Consider the following 17,681-nt stretch of genomic DNA (forward strand, 5'->3'; position numbering starts at 1 on the left):
GAAAGTGCTCATATTGCTTCGAAATTCACTGCGGACATATTAGTAATTCTTCAAGAATCCATAACCTGGAGGATTTACCTAAAAGGCACAATTTCGTCAAACTAATGCGAGGTAGTGAGAAAATAGAGATCAATATTGTTACATCAATTTGTTCGTTTCATTTATATGTGCATATACTATGTAAAATATTGTGTGTAATTCCTTAAAATATTAAAAGTACATTCTCAGTATGATCCGTCACGTCGGAATGCACTGAATAATGTATATATATTGAGATTTGCAACTCAACGATATGACGTTGTTTGTTTCTATTATGTAATCGTATGTATTATTTATGCACGATTTTATGGCAGCATGAACGATTTACTGTTAAGTTTTCATGATATTTTAATATTGATATATATATGTATGTATACTATAACTTCACAGATTCATTGTTAACAAGGAACAAATAAGTGTATATCTTAATTTTAGTTGATTTTGAACCAAATAAATAATGTTTATTCTAATGGAAAGTTCTACTATGACTAAGCAGCAAATTATCTCATTTTTAACAGCAATCGGGTAATGGTATGGTCGGTATGTTATATTAGCATCAATGGAATATGGCCATTGAAATGAGGCTGTTCGCAACAGATCAACTTACAATGGTTGTTCTTTGTATCTACATGTTGTCAAGGCAATATCTTGTTTGAAACATAATCAAAATCTTAACGTTCGTTTTGTGGTCCATTCAAGGAGGCTGACAAGCGTCGCGTGAGTTCTGACTTGTCTTGCTCACACTTGATGAATATGGACTTAAGAATAATAACGTAAAAACTTATACATTAATATGTACATGTTTACATTTTGGTTATCGAACAAGACAAGAAAATAAAGAATAAGTAATAAAAATATATTCATGTAGTAATATCGGTACATGTAAAGCCTTGACTTTTTATCGATCAATTTGCTAGTTTCTGTAGTAATGATTTCCAAATTGACCGTACAAAATACAACTTATCTTTTATTTAATTTTATAGATTTAGATTCATTATAAACTAAAATAAAGCTTCGTAAACTTAAAAAATGTGTATTTAACACTAAAGTTATATTAATTTGCGATATAAAAAGGTAAATATTTTTATATATGACTCGAGCAAAAATAAATTAGTTCATATCTATTTCCTCAAAATTCTTGCTTTGAGGGAAAACTTTACGAATTTCTTGTGAGTCTGAAATGTGTGTTTTATTTCAACTTTCATAATGACGTTTTTATGACCACAAATACCTGGCGCCGTAATCTTTAAAACTTATATATCTTTTAACATTAGAGAAGTAGGGGAGGGCAACCTTTTTTTGGTTATAACAAAATGTTTAAAAATGATATATTCATTCTTAGTTTCAGAAATTTTTCTTCAGAATTGATCCTTTTGACATTTCTTTTTCGAAGAACACAATTTTTATAAATTTAAAAAAAATTGTTATATACATTTTTTTTATTAATCATTATTTGTTTTGACATTTTCATACGTTAAAAAATAAACATATAATATAAAAGACTGTAATTGAAAATGACAGGAAGAAGGGAAAAACGTAAGGAATGATATACAAATGAAATATGACTACTAAAGAAATCTATTTTTATATGCGACGAATAAAATATGCTGCTTGCGATGTGATATGTAGTATTTAACTTGACAGATGTGGTGGCACACGTTTCGCGAAGGGCCGTCTGTCTAGAAATACATCTGTGTTGTTTTTAGAACATTATAATGAAAGCCTTTGAAGTATACGTCCAATTCAAACTGCCGTTAACATGCTTACATCTAGCTTTTTTGTTATTTAAACACAATTAATAACGTCAATGGAGCTATAATTAATTAAACAAAATTCTACTTGCCGAGTCGTTGCCCCTTGTAATAACTGCAAAATTTTTGTTTTAACCATAAAATGTATTCAAAATCTCAAAAGTATTTGCGAAATTAATTGTAATGTTTAAATTCTTTATTTCTTATTGTTCTTTGTTCTTATTTTTTTTTATAAAGTGCCTTGAACTGTTCGTTTTTGCTATCATTTGGCAGTCTAATGGCCTTGGCTTAGCCTTAAAGAGTTCCTCAATTAGCGATAACAACCTATACCCTGTGCCTACGTGATATACACCTTTTTCTCTTGAACTGACTTTAAGGCAGTTTGAAAAACAAGTTAATTACAAATATATTCTTATTATATAACACACTTTTTAGTATTTATCAGATCCCATTGGATATTAAAGAATTATTTCCGATAAGTTATGTATAAAGTATTATATATTTTGCACTTTCAATATAATATATATATGTAATTTAAAAAATCTAATTTAAAATATTTTTATCAAAATTTTTCGCAAAAACCAAATAAAAATCATTTTAATATTCTTAATAAAAATTGTTATTCCTTCAACCAGTTATAATATTTTTCTGAATCGCAGATAAATAATAAACGTGCAAGACATTGTTTGTTTTAGTGATAGGTACTTGTACGTGGCGTGGGCAATGAAGGCCGAATAGGCCTGTAATTTTCGGCAATCATACATCCGGCTTTAGTTTGAAATAGATTTTTTTAAATATATTTTATTACCAAGATAGAAATAAGTTAAAAAGACTTCGATAACGGTTGTTTAATCCGTTTTCATTTAAATTTAAGATTTTAACCAAATTTTAAAAGAAGTATAAAACTGAATTTGTCCTGCTTCAACTATATAAAATGTAAGCTTTATAATAAATAACTTTTAATATATGAATACTAACGTGAACATTTGTTATTTTTTATTAGGATGAAAGGAAAAATAGATACAATGCAGTTAGAATTATTTGATGACTAAAGGCTGTAGGTTTCGTTTTTGTTTAGTTAAATAAAACTATTATTAATATCATATAAGGAAAGGGGCATATTTCTATTTGAATGGACTTGGAAACTTGAACGGTTATTGTCACCTGCACCTCTATATTAAAAATAGCGGGGTTGTTATTGCTTCTGCACTGCACTCCAAACGATTTGTTACAAAGAAATTAATGAAAATAACCTTAAAACGTTTAGTATTTAAGACTAAATGAAATGTAGTAGAAAGATCGTTATTATATGTTATTAGTTCTAATCGTAATGTTAAAATATTTGTAACAAACATTAATGCTTTACTTATTTTATTAATCACTTTTCAATGAAATATATGTCCATTAAACATTCCTAATATTTGAATAAACTGTTTCTTCTATGTGTTGTTTCATTTCTTATATGCATAGTTAGTATAAATTTATCATCGTCCGGTTAACTTTGAGGAATGGAGCGGTATCATGACCACTAAGTAGTTAACTGTCGGCAAATTCGCCACATTCTGATGGCTTATTTTCATCGTATTAAGTGTTTGCTCATTTGTCCGATATTGCATTATGTAGGTACAATCTCAAACAGGCCATAGGCGATTTATATTCCCTTTGCTGTCCGCAACAAGTTTGCTTTCATCGATCAAGCTAAACTCATTAGTAAATTTTGTAAAATTAATTTGTTATAACACTAAATTTAGATCTCTCATTTTTATTAATAAGATTAAGTGACAGTTACTTTTGTCATAATAAAAGAGATATCTCCATTCTTTATGCACTTTTATGTAAGAAGGTAAGCACTGAGCGATTGGCAGATGTTTCCCACGTCGACTTGACGGAATGATTGTGTAAGTGGTATCCCGGTATCTGCTAGCTAAATACCACTCCATTACATTTGGCATCTGCTCACGAACCTACCCCGGGAATGTTACTTGCAATGTATACGACTATTTCGATTACCAATACCAATAGCTATGAGTATGGCCAGATGAAAGGTCATAGGACGCTCCTTGTTAGTTCATTCGTGTTCAATGATTTTAATGTGTATAGATAGTTAAGTAATTAATAAATTTATTATTTCATAATATCTTATGCCTATATAATTGTCACAGTTTGGAAACGTGATTGTGTATCGTAAAGGTTAGTCACATTATTCTTAAACAAGTGCGATAAAATCTAAATGTTAGATTACAATTAAACTTTGTTGTAGCAAACTATGGTTTAGTTTTTAATCATCGTTTATGAGAATTATTTAACAATTTATCTATTTTTCTATAGCAAATTACTTAACCGATAGTAATAATTTTTTTTGATCACATTAAAGTTCTGTTACGCATACGGTACTGTGTTTACATCACATACTTGTTTTGACATTAATCTTTATTCTAAATCGATAGAGCATTCGTTTCAGGGTGGTCTGCTAATGTGAGAGAGCCTTTGAGAGGTTTTACTTTCAATTGGGTAATTTGATTAGATATACGGTATTGGCTTTTAGGATTGGTTTTCGTGTATAGAGAAGTTTAAAATCGGCTTTTGTTGTCTGTTCCACAATTTATCCGCTTTAATGTCAATTGGTACTATTATTATGTATTAAATTATTCTCAATCCGTAATTCAGCCACAGTTAGGTAAAAAATGGGCACAATAGCAATAATTTATCAGATGTTATAAGAACGGTACTTCCGAAATGTTGGCAAGATGGCGGGGATTACCAGTCGGACCCACCCTCGATTGTGCCGCCTCATTGTATGCAAATTGGTTTGCCGCGCCCGCCGCTACCAAATATTTCACGCCGAACCTTGCGACCGACATCCACCGGCCAAATTACGCGAAACCGCTATTGAAGCTACAAACATTCCTGGAGCTTTATGACGTCTAATTTGTCCCCCGTCTAGTCGTTGATTCCGTCGTGTTGGCGATAAACATTCGCCACAACTCTGAACGCTAATGCCGCGGCTATTAACCTTACTATTCTATCAATACATAATGATAAACTCTACGTCATGATAGTGTAATTTGTACCTCCATCTGGGCAACCGCGATTTCTCCGCAGTGTAATATTAGTCAATGTTACACCTTTCATTCAATGCTCAGCGGCCGTCGTCGTGCGGAGCCGCCTTCGAGCGGAAATCTTAATAACACGTTTATGTCACTCCTACATCCTCCGATCCGCGTGTTTGAATTTATGAATATTTAGTTCGCTTAAACTATTCCTCGAATGCTTATGCATTGAGGGTTCACTGCGATTCGAGCTTCAATGAACTTTCATTACATTTGCACATTTGCATACTTGGATCGCTCGGCTCAAATCTTGATTACTCAGTATTTACTATAAATATAAATTAAAAAAAAAAAAAAATCTTATGTTGACATTATATTTCAAATTAAATCCATAGCAAGTGTTAAAACATAACATTTCAATTGAGCGATTCTAAATAGTGTATGCTAATTTGTGCTGTTAGATAAGTACTACTAAGTGTTAGAAATTGTAATTTAGAGGTTTTGGTGAAATATTGATGTTAATTGGTCTATCCGGGGTGTTTGGGTACACACATACGTTGGTAATGTAAATGATTATTATCACATCAGATTGAATTGCGTTTACTTCCTTACTGTAACATTTAGCCTTTACTTAATTGTACACAAACAGATCTAACGTAACTACAATAGTGTATATACTTTTATATAATTTAAAAATATTTGAAAATAAAACTTAACATTAGTTGTACTTGGTTTGAATAATTTAAGATTCCAGTGTACATTCCTCTCATATATGTTACACGTGTATTTTAAATTGTACAGAGTATAACTAGGTGAAATTCAGACACATAAATCCTTTTACACAATAACAGAAGTGTAAACCTGCTTTCGGATGTCTGGATTACTTTGTAATATACGACCGGATATAACAGGGTCTCATAGGGGTAGACAAACAATTGGGTAGTGTTCGAATATCTGGGTCTTAATAAGTGTGATTCCGCCTTTGTTATCACGCTTTAGGTATTAGAACAGATATAGTACAAGTGCATATTAGTTATCACTCTTATCGTACTAATATTATATATATAGTTTTTCTTTTATCTGTCTGTTTTTCTATATTAATGACTCCTGAAAGATTGAGGGATATATAGTTTTGTTCGTAGCTATTTAACGGAATATTACTGGGTAAATTAGAAGCTCTATTAAAAATTAAGAAAGAGTCTTCAGTATGTTAAATTTAAAATATATTTGTTTATTCTATAGCTGTATGTTTTCATGTAATATTTTTGATCAATGACTCTTCATAATACACAAGTACGATATCCCTCCAATATAATGTATAGGAAGAACGTTAATCAACCAGTTCATTCTATGTAAATATAATAAAAAAATGTCATTGTTGTAACATTTACCGAGATATATATTAAAAATATATATAATTTAACAGGTTAAGAAAAAAACAATTAATAAATAATTTGTATTACACGATTGAGCCCATCTTAAAGTTAAAACTTACAGCACACATAATATTTCATGTCTACATGTTTTAAGTCCTTAATAATTATACACGTAGCTGTAATTATATTGAAACTCAAAAACACTTTAACGTGTGTACCTTCTCATATATGTACATTACAAGCATAGGCTTTTGTCTATTTTTTTGTCTTAGCTCTAAAATTGTCTATGTATATAGAGACTACATTTCTAGATACAGACACAGACTTGGTACTAAATATCTTCATGGCAGTATATATAATAGTATATGTTTCTTACAGGGTTGTTTTTTTAACAAATTAATGCAATCTCTTAAGTCTTAAAAATATATATCTGTACTAATAGTTACTTTACAGTGGATGCGAACATTATTTTAACCAAATTGATGTTTACCAAGGTGTAGGTGAAAAGAATTATTGGAATCCCGAAAAATCTTTTTCTCTCCCTGTATACTAATACTCTTAATCCTCCGTCTCTTGAAGATGTTAAGATGTGTAATCCTTTTAGTTGCAATTGCTGTCGGTGTTTTATAGCCAATTAACGTTCTAAAGATTAAAAAAGATGTTTCATCGGTCGAGTTTTATTGGTATGGGAGAGTTATTAATGAATGTGCTTCGAGAATTTCTAGAGGTATATATAAAATTAAAAGTTATATTAAAAAGTTTTTAATGAGACGTTTCTGTTTTCAGGGAGTGGGTGTTGTAGAGTCGTATACACATGTCCGCCGAAAATGATTCCGGTAAGTTAAAAGTTACATAAATTTTAATTAATTTAATATCTTCTTTATATTTACATGATAATAATAAAAATAACCCTTCTGTTTTTTTTATGTATGGTTGATTTTTTAATTTGATGAAAACAAAAATATAATCATACTTTTTATAATCCTCAAGTTCTAGTTAGCGAGTTGAATTTATGATTGAAATATAAAATTTTCTAAACCACTTCAGAAATAGAAAGTTCTATGTGTAGACAAATATGTAATCGCAAACATCTTTTACTTATTGTTAGATACGTCAAGTTCTATATTCGGTATGAATATTGATTGATGACTTTATAAAAACAGTAGACAATTACCACACGCCGTTGTAATGGCAGTTAAGTTATGTAATTACATAAACATCTGCTTTACTGCAGCTGACGTTGTTTCAGTTGTAATAAAGGAAACGAGAGCGTTTAACGAATACTCTGAGCGCTTCGCACTATTTATTTCTAGAACTCTCAAGTTTACTCGTCGCACCATTTATTGCATTTGAAACTTGTTTGGTATCGTTATTGTGTGTACGGAATATCAGGTCCGGTGACATTACACATATAAAATTAAATGCAGGTGTTACGTAATGTTTACTAGCTGGTTCCTACAGTTTCGTCTGTCGTAAGATAGAGTTAAAATGGTTTTGTTTAATTTTTGGTTTGTATAGCTATAACATGGAAGTAGCAGAAGGAATATGTATAACATATTGTAAGACTTAAAATATATGCTTATTTAATGATCGGATAAGCAAACAAAAAAGTAGATTTCATACGAAAAAGACTCTAAACTTCTATTTTTTTATTTCATATAGCAACAGTTTTTAAATATATTATATAATATTTTGTGAACTAACACCATGGAACAAAACGGCAATGAAGACTAAGAGATAGAATGTAGTTGTTTTAATTATCTTCGAGCTCTTGTCAACTGTCTATAACTCCTTGTAATTAAAACAATATACAAGCAAGCTAAACCTCAGTTCAGTGTTAAATCTCTTGTATACTTAATATATTATATCTTAGCACTAAGAATTCATAACATAACAAAAGATTGTTAATGATTTAATTAATTTACATCTATACTAGATATACCTATAGTTTAATGGAATAAAACATTCGTGAATAAGGTTATTTAGTAAAATCTGTGGCCACTGGCACCTGCAGAAAGCTTCTAGTTTATCAGATAGTGAAACATTTAAATGACCCGAGTATGTTTTTACGTCCTCGTGAAGTTAAGATAGAGTACACGTGATATGATATCTTTTATTTTCATTCGCATAAATTTGTTAAACATTTTATGTTGAGTACATTAATGCGTTGTAGTTGTAACTTGTTACATAACAAACTTATTTACACTCAAAACGGTCGTTCAATAACGAGTTGTTCCCTAATACGAATGGATAGGTCATATTTTGCCATGACTTTCGTCGGATTAGTAGAAAATTTATGTCGTTTCTAATCTCGGGTCGGCTTGACAGACACCTCTATTCTGATGAACATATAGACAGCTGACATCAGATGATAGTGATTACGTTGAAATTTACATGATATCTCAGCCACAGGGATCCGGCTATGTGACGTATCTAGCACTAAACGACCCTCCATTGTATATACAATTTTAATACTTGTTTTCTAAGAGGTGTTATTTTATATAACTATCAAAATTATTGTAATTTAAATGGAATTCCAATAGAGTGTATATCCTATTTCTTTTTATTCCTTATTTTCTAAAATAAATGTTGTTTTGCATACATTTCAACGGAATCTTTTTCCTGTATGTAGTATTTTAATTCGCTGTATGAGGTACAATTTTATAGGACACATGTTTCTTATTAAGGATTTCCTCGTTAGGGTAGCAAACTTTGTGAATACAAATGTTTATTTCTTTTTTATTTAACGCTATATATAGTTCCATGTCTATTATACGTTAACAAGTGAGCAAATAAAGTTAAGCAGAAAAAAAATATTTTATCCTTTACTATTTCCCACGACTACGCTCACAAATGTCACAAATGAACGATTTATTTTCTTTATATGGATAAGTCTTCCTGTTTATAACTTTTAAGAAATCATTTGCAAACAAAGTATTTGATCAAGTATAATTCTTACATCATACTTACACGACATATCTTCGACTGTGTAGAATTTGAAGTTATATAAAAACAGTGCGATGCCTGATGTTGGAACATGAAGTTTAAATTAATTGGACCATTAAAATAGAATGATGTCGTAGAAAATATAATGAATACAAACAAAGTCATTCAACTTTAGAACAACAAAGTTAATGATACAATATGAATAACTTCTCAAGAGCTGTAGGTTGTCTTACTTTTGGCTCTGAATTTAGAAGGATAATATATTTAAATAAAACAAATGAAGGCAAATAGTTTCACGTGTAATAAAGTTACTAATTATAACGTTTATAAATTCTATACAGAACTAATAAAAACTTATTATTATTTATTCATTTCAAATCAATTAAAATTTAAAGAAACAGAATATTTTTATTCATTTCTATATACAATATACATTATTGAAATACTTCGGTATTGTAACAGGAAAATTGTACACCATAACAGCTGTTAACTGGAAATAAAGTGAATTTGATGTGGGTAAAAGTATCAGTAATGAGATTTAAGTCTTGTAGATAGGTGGCGCCACTGTTCGTATAGTTACCACGCTTTTACGTTTCTTTGTAGTTTATTACTTGCTGTCAGCAGGTGACCGTATTGTATGTTTGAATTATAATAACTTTATGTATAATTTAAACATAAATATCTTCCTGCTAATTTATTCCTGGTGATTCTTATGTCCACATGATGGTAACAGCATCGTCTATGGACACCTTTAGATGTTTTTTCTGTTTAGCTAAATATCAACGAATTATATATTTGTCAATAGTTTAATAAAGCTAAATTTCAACAAAAAAGCAATCGGTAAAACATTGCAATGGTGTAACAATAAATAGATTATTGTTGAATCTAACAAGAACACGATTTAAAATGTCACGTTTCGAAGCATTGCAAAATAGTGTTACAATACGTCCGTCACGGTAAGCTGAGCGATCTGTGCCCTAAGTAGGAGTCCCGACGATTACATAAAAACCGACAGTTCTGAAGTTTGTGATTCATAAATCATACCACCGACGTTTTTTTATTGAGATACATCGAAACTGTCGGTGATACGTCAAGATGGGAATTCCTACTAAGATTACTTGCACGATTTGACTGTATCGATTGTTGCAAATATTAACCAATGGTGTGATAAAAAAAATTAATACTCCTTACAACAAAAAAGAGCCTTATACTAACCAATCAAAAAAAAGTTATTAATTACTATACTCATGATATACAAATAATTATTCAGGTACATCCAAAACCCCCGACTAATTAACAGCCATGGTTTGCATACTCCAATTTGAATTTGTATTCAAGCTATATCAGATCTTACTAAATGATAATAAAAACCATAATCGCGGTTTAAAATATCTCTATGACAACAATAGTGTAACAGCAATAGTTCGTTAGTGCTGACGTTCTATAGACGAAAGTGCTAGCTTAACTATTGATTCAGAACTACTACCACGAGTTCACATAATCAAGTTAAACAGACAGTCCATTTTCTCGTTCATATGTGACCTTTGTTACTATTATGAACGATGATATACATATGACAACTAGAACCTTAATTTTACGAAACACTGATAGTAAGGGTATTAATTATTATGTATTAATATTCTGTGATTTATGTTTTGATAACGGCAATTAATTAACAAGTTGATTTAATATTTTATAAGATAATTTATAAATTCTTTGATAATAATAATTTATGCTGTCATTGACATAGGCCTTATTTAATTCGAGCGAGTTTTACTTCCGATGTTAGATTACAATTTGAATGTTAATTGTTGCGCGTAACGTACTTTTTGCTCTATTATTATTTTTAATATGTTCAATAAATATGTATTATATATATTAACATATGCCTCAAATGGTTGTGTTCAGTCATCCGATTGCGATGAACCTTGGCTTTTTATTCGCGAGGGCGTGGGAACAACAATAAAACAAAAAATATAGATATATGTAAACCTTTTATAATTTCTTTCTATGTCTTACTCTGTTAACGTAATGTACATATTACGAAATATATATTTTTTTCACAAAACTTTAAATAATTTTTCTGTAAAAATGTGAATAGTACAAAAAATTACTTAATAATAGAAATAAACTACTTGAGTATGTAATTAATTATAACAGAGATTAAAAGGTATAAAAAATATATACAGTTTTATAAAAAGTCTATTCAGAATGCGTCCTCTGTTAATTGTCTTTCTTCAAATGACTTCACTTTTATAAATAAGTATTCGCTGAAAATGTAAATTTAAACAATTCTCCCTTTTTTTACTCTCAAGAACTGAATTTATTCAAAACATTAATGTAACAGAATTTTACTAAAGCTGTTGTCAAATTTTTATGTCATGTTATGTTTTATTCCATTATTATATACGTTTTCGAGGTAAATAAAAGTGAAATTTTTTTTTTTAATTTCTTACTCATCTAAAGTACGAATAAATTAAAATTATATATGTTTATGAATCCTAAGTGTTGTATCGAACTTTACGAAGTAAAATATATTTAGGAATCCGTTTTAATCTACAGATGATAGTGCGAGTGTGGTGCGAGAGCGGTGCTGGTTGGTCTTCAACTCCTGTGCCTGTAACTCCTCACACCACCAGTCGGGATGTTCTGGATTGCTGTCGGGAGCCAGGCGACGAGCCATGTCTGCTGCTGAGCGTGCATCCTGACCTTGGAGGTATGACACCAATATGGCAAAACAAATCATTACTGTTCTGTTTTTCTCCAAATTCTTACAAAGGATATGTGTTTTATTTTACTATCAAAGTTAGTAAAATATTTGTAAATTTTTCGCTTATATTTAAATCATTATACAATATATAAGAATTGATCATCTTATGTCTGGCATTAAGTCCTTTGGCGTAAGTACTTTTCTTTCCAACATAAATGTTGATTTAACATAAATGTTTTATAATTATTTTTGAATGCAAATATTTGTACAATATTTTCATATTACATTTAGCTTTCATAATCCGCTAATATGAATAGTTAGAAGTAATTAAATGATAGCTATAAAAGTGATTATTGCTAAGTCATATTTTATTACCTGATAAGGTCTATCCTAAGGGTAAATAAGAGCATTCGATAAATACCTGACGAGCTATTAACTATAGAGTTTACGTTTAAACTGACACGATTACAGTTTAAAGGTATGAGATAAGTTCTTAATTACCATAAAATATATAAAAATGCAATCTTATTGCTAAGAATAAGTAAATAAAGTAAGGTTCCAACTATTTCAATAAAATTTTATGAGTAGTATTTATTATATATCAAAATAATTTAAAAAAGAACGAGTAAAATTTATGTAAGTAATTCTAGGAACTATATTATTTCACCACAAATACATATTATTATAAATTTATGTAAACGTCACAGAAATATAATATATATAATACCAGACAGTTGGTATCCATTTCTAATACAGTTGATTGACAAAAACTATTTCATATAAATATCACTAATTTTGATATTTTACTAAGAAATACGGGTAATTAAGGCTAATAGAATAATTTAGCTGCAAAATGCCAGCCCTTTTATGAAGGGTTGACTGAACAAATAACGTAGTTTCTCACAGAAGTCTCCTCCCTTATCCTTCACTTTGCGCCATTAGTGAATCAATTGTGTGTAACGTACCAACAGAAGTAAATATTATACTGTTTTTACAAAACAGTGTGAGAAAATATATACATTCATATTTATAACTCTTATTGTAAACCAATTATTTTTTTTATATTTCAATGTTAAATTTATTTGAATTTATGTCCCAAGTTACAACCTTCCATAATGAAGATTAAGGTTTGCTGGAAGTTTTCTTTGAGGTTCTAGTTTGTTGCTAAAGTTTGCATTTACTTTAAGCAAACAGTTGTGAAAGTTCTTGTGTTCCTGCCATAAAAGATTTGCAAATAAAAGTTAGCTAAATTCTATAAAAATATTTTATATAATTTTTTTCGCATCATTATTTTGTAACCTTTTATGTGAAAGATCTGTTTGATACGAAGATATCTGATCATTTAATTAACAAGAAAAACTTCTCCGTTATAAAAATGTCACTTTAATTCTCAATAACAGTACCTGATGGGTTTACCTTGTAGCAAATCGCCGTGGGACAACAAACGTTCCTTGAATTAGAATCACAAATCGCAAATAGCAGCTCTAATCTCAAATAAACCGTAATACATTATTTTCATTGCTTGTTTACTTTCACAATACATCGTGCCATCGGATTAAAAGAATTAATGTATTCACAAAAATCTAATATTTTCAATACAATTTTTGTTTCTGATTTTCTGCATATACTCGAATATGTATATAAAATTTGTTTACGAGTTATCTGAATTCAGCTAATCCATTTAACGGCTATCCGTTGAAATTATTCTATTTACATATCTATATATTCTGCTGAAAATATACGTAAAACCGACCAGCTATAACCTTTTCCGTAACGATGTTTTACTGTAACGATATTCAACTCTGACCTGCACTGACCTTTATTTGCTTGTTAAATCCAGCTGTGAGATTCATTTCACACAACAGTCACATATAACTATCATTGTAAACGGTGAACATTTGCACCAAGTTTAGTTTGCAGTACCCTCAACAAAAACGGGACGCCATCGTAATTGCCGTCAGAACGGTCGTCCGTGGGAAAGACATGTCCGAAACGTCATTCTCACTCGCTGCAATATCCAAGGGAAAGTGTCGAACCATCGGCAACTCCAATTATCGACACGACCTAATCTAATAGCATAATGAAAAGGCAGCGTGACATTGCTAGTAAATTGTCTTTTCTGAATTTTATCATTGAATTTCGATGCGAGAAATGTTTTTTTAATACTAAATTCATATTGAGTACAAAAATTACTATCGATTATTTTACTAATGGAATTTATTAAACTTGCGAGTGATTAATATAATTTCGTTCTTCTGATGGATCACTCTGTAGCTATGATGTAAGGCGCGGTGACATGACGATGAATGAGTGGGAACTTAATACTGCTATTTTATGTCTATTAGGCTCCCGGATAGCCACTGCCTTCTAATATTAGATACGGTATGTTTACCCACTTATGGGAACATGTTAATGGTGTTATCTCAGCAAAACTTGGTTATATTCACTACAAATACAACATTGTAACTATGTAAATATAAACTTGGTACGCCGTCATTAACATTTAATAAAGCTAATGAAAAATATGCAGTCATTAAAAACAAAGGGAGTATGTTTATCAAAATAAAATCAGATAGATGGTTATATGATTTCGCAGAAACGAAATAAGTACATTAATTTCTCATCAGTAAAACATGCAAAAGCAAAATTGCAAGGTAACAACTATAATTTGGCGTAATGAACTCATGTTTGCGAGGTATGAAGACAAAATACACGCGACGTAAAGAGGTAAGAATATGGTTCAAACCGGACGTTGAAGGCTAACAAGAACTTTTACCTGGAAACAGAATGCTTTAAATCTTTTGTTCAATTAATTGTTGAAAGTCTTATTGCTTATTCTTTCTTTATTTTCACTAGCTCTTTAAGTTAATTAAGGGTTTTGATTATGTGATGGAAAATTATTTATGAGGGACATTATGATTACATTGAATGTCTTTTTAGTTTTTACGTTAGACTTAATATTGATATGACATGGAAAACTGGAAATGAATAAGATTATTTAAGAATTTTATATATAAATACGAGCACCTGTCTAGTGTGTTAGGAAATATTTATGGTTAAACAAACAATTGCTTTTAATTTCATATAGGCGTTATGGCTTTTTTTGTTATAGTTCATTTCACCCTTGACCTTGCTCAGTCAGTAATATTTTTTTTATGTAACAGTTGGCAAACGAGCAGACGGCCTACTTGATGGGCAGTTGTCATCGTCGCTCATGGACATCCGCAACATAGATATTGCGAATGCGTTGCCAACCTTAATTGTTTGTTGAAAATATTAAAATTTATTGATAAATTATTGATATAAATACCAAAATTTTTATACAGACTTGATTTTATAGTTAATGCCGATAGAAAAATTATAAGAATACCGTAAAAAAACACACAGATCCTTAGAGAGATACAATGATATTGTTGATGAAACCCAAAGTCCTTTGTAAGCGAGCATTAAACTGACATATTTCTTTTATAATTTGAATGAAGCTTTATAAATAAAACGTCTTCTGGGGACGAATTTACATTTCTTTTGGCAAAAATAAGATTGCCTTCAAGAATTTTTTTATAAATTAATTACGCTGTGATCCTTTTTTGTTGGTGTACTGTTTAATATTTAAAAAAGAAGGCTTTTTATAATACGTTCCTGCTTCTTACATTTTTTGTTGATCTTTAACAATTTAACTTGACTTTCATATTATAATCGTATCTTGGAAAAAAAAAACTTGTAGATATATGTTGATATTTTTAGATATATGTTGGACTTCAACTTGTTATATAATACGGATTTGCAGTTATGTTATTATAAGAGATCACGTGTATTTTCAGTGCACGTACTTCGTGATAGCGAGTTACCTCTGGAGTTGGCCGCCGCTCTGGGTCCGGATGTCCAATTCGTACTTAAGTACATCGATACTGGTGAGTGATATATATTATATATGTGGAAATCTTACATTTAAACTATAACCATAAAATTATTTACATAGATTGAATAGGTTGAAACTCAACTAATTAAAAGAAAAAACAGTACATTGATTCTCAGACTATCTAATTTTTAACTTTATTAATAAAGTTTTAACTTTTATTGAAACTCGTGAGTACTAGAAGGTTCTGGTATTATTACATTGACTAATACTAACAAAATGCAGAATTTTAGAAACAATATGAATTAAATTCAGCAACACTCATAGAATTAAAACGAAACTACCGAGAAAAGCAATTCGAAGGTTCGTGCTTTGGTTAGTTTATTTAAGGTTTTCCTTTAAAAGGATGTTGTTAGTTCGTAATTGCTCAGTTTACTTATACAATCCCTGTCTGTAATAAAACTGTCACAGAGACTGTCATCTTTATTAGAAATAGAAAGTATCGTGATGATATACATATAAATTTTTAAAGTGAAAGTCTATAAATTATAAGATTAAACTACCTCAAAATCTGCAAGATCGCGTGAATTTGATAAAGAAATTCAAAACCATGATTATGATAGGTATTCTCTATAATCTTTAATTAAAATCTCTTAAATTTAAATTGGTAATGGCCGTTAGCCGTGGCCCAGTTCCCATGGAAAATAAAAATAGTGGAGAGGAAATACTCACACCATCGTTAGGTACACGCGTACATATCTTTATAAAAGTTGTCGATAGCTATCTTACATCTTGTTAACTTTGTTAGAAGACATCGATGTGTCTTACACCTAATAAAAAATATTCTTTGAATATCGAATAAAAGATTAGTAACCCAGAAATTATTATCAATCGAATACATTAGCTTATCTACTAACAAGCTTTATCTCTGCATTTTCTTAAAAAATATATATATTACATAAGAAAATATACAACATCATTCAAGTTAATATAGTTTATTTTAAATTCGGAATAGGTAATAACAGTACAAATGTAATGTAATGTGTGTGAGAATATACATTGTTATGTAAAAAGAAAGTAGGTTTTATTATATAAATTTGTGAACTCTCTCCTCTTTTCTTAATTATCTTGTGTTTTTAATTTTATGAAAGCGGTTATAAAATATGAAATAGAAACTGTTCGCTTCAAACTTTTGGTCTGTTATATAGTAATACAGATAATTTAAATACTACATAATGATGTAGTTTCTATTTTCGCGAACACAAGACAACTTGCCCTTTTAAGTGACGTATTGTTAAGATTCGGGAGCAAAGATCCTTATTTTTCGCCCTGATTGATGATAGTGATTTATTGAGGATGCTTTTTTCTAAATTGGATTAATGTGATTGGCATTATTAGTTCCTTGTTATGGACCTCGCTTCTAATTGATATGATCGATTCATTGGCAAATTTATATTTCTTATTAAGTAGCTTATATTTTTTTATATGAATCATATATATTTTTTAATGATACATTAATATTTTAAAAGAATTTTGATATTATTTTCTATTATTAAATATAAAGCAAACATAATTATTATCGAAAACGAAAATGTTAGAACAGAGTGCCAAAGATGTGATGTTTTGAAAATAAATTATAATTCGGAAACTGTACAATCCATTTTGATTTATATTTATTTAACATAAATTGATTAGAATCCGCTAAATAAACGGCATATCTAACAAATACCATGTTATCACTAACAACATCTTCAAAATATTCACACACAGCAAAAGAAAGGAACGCACACATTGACATTAATTCACCTGTTACTATGGTTGTGTTAAGTTGAGAGGCTCTGTTGCTCAGGCGCAGGTTGTAACTTCTCCCACTCTTATACGCCGCGTAGTGCTATCTCTTTTTATCATTCATGTAAAAAGGAGAGAGCACTAGGTATGTGCTACGTCATAACG

At 29.9% G+C, this 17,681-nt stretch overlaps 1 protein-coding gene across 1 annotated transcript in view; it reads left to right on the forward strand.

Annotated features, from left to right (window-relative positions):
* LOC116770506 (apoptosis-stimulating of p53 protein 2) overlaps nt 1-17,681 on the forward strand; it is a 134,458-nt gene that overhangs the window by 26,468 nt on the left and 90,309 nt on the right. Inside the window, exons 2-4 of the mRNA XM_032661991.2 lie at nt 7,003-7,052; nt 11,725-11,878; nt 15,694-15,783. Coding sequence (XP_032517882.2) covers nt 7,044-7,052; nt 11,725-11,878; nt 15,694-15,783 — 253 coding nt within the window. The 5' untranslated portion in view covers nt 7,003-7,043. The remainder of the gene's footprint in view (nt 1-7,002; nt 7,053-11,724; nt 11,879-15,693; nt 15,784-17,681) is intronic.

The sequence above is a fragment of the Danaus plexippus genome, chromosome 7, assembly GCF_018135715.1.
Source record: "Danaus plexippus chromosome 7, MEX_DaPlex, whole genome shotgun sequence".
Lineage (NCBI taxonomy): Eukaryota > Metazoa > Arthropoda > Insecta > Lepidoptera > Nymphalidae > Danaus > Danaus plexippus.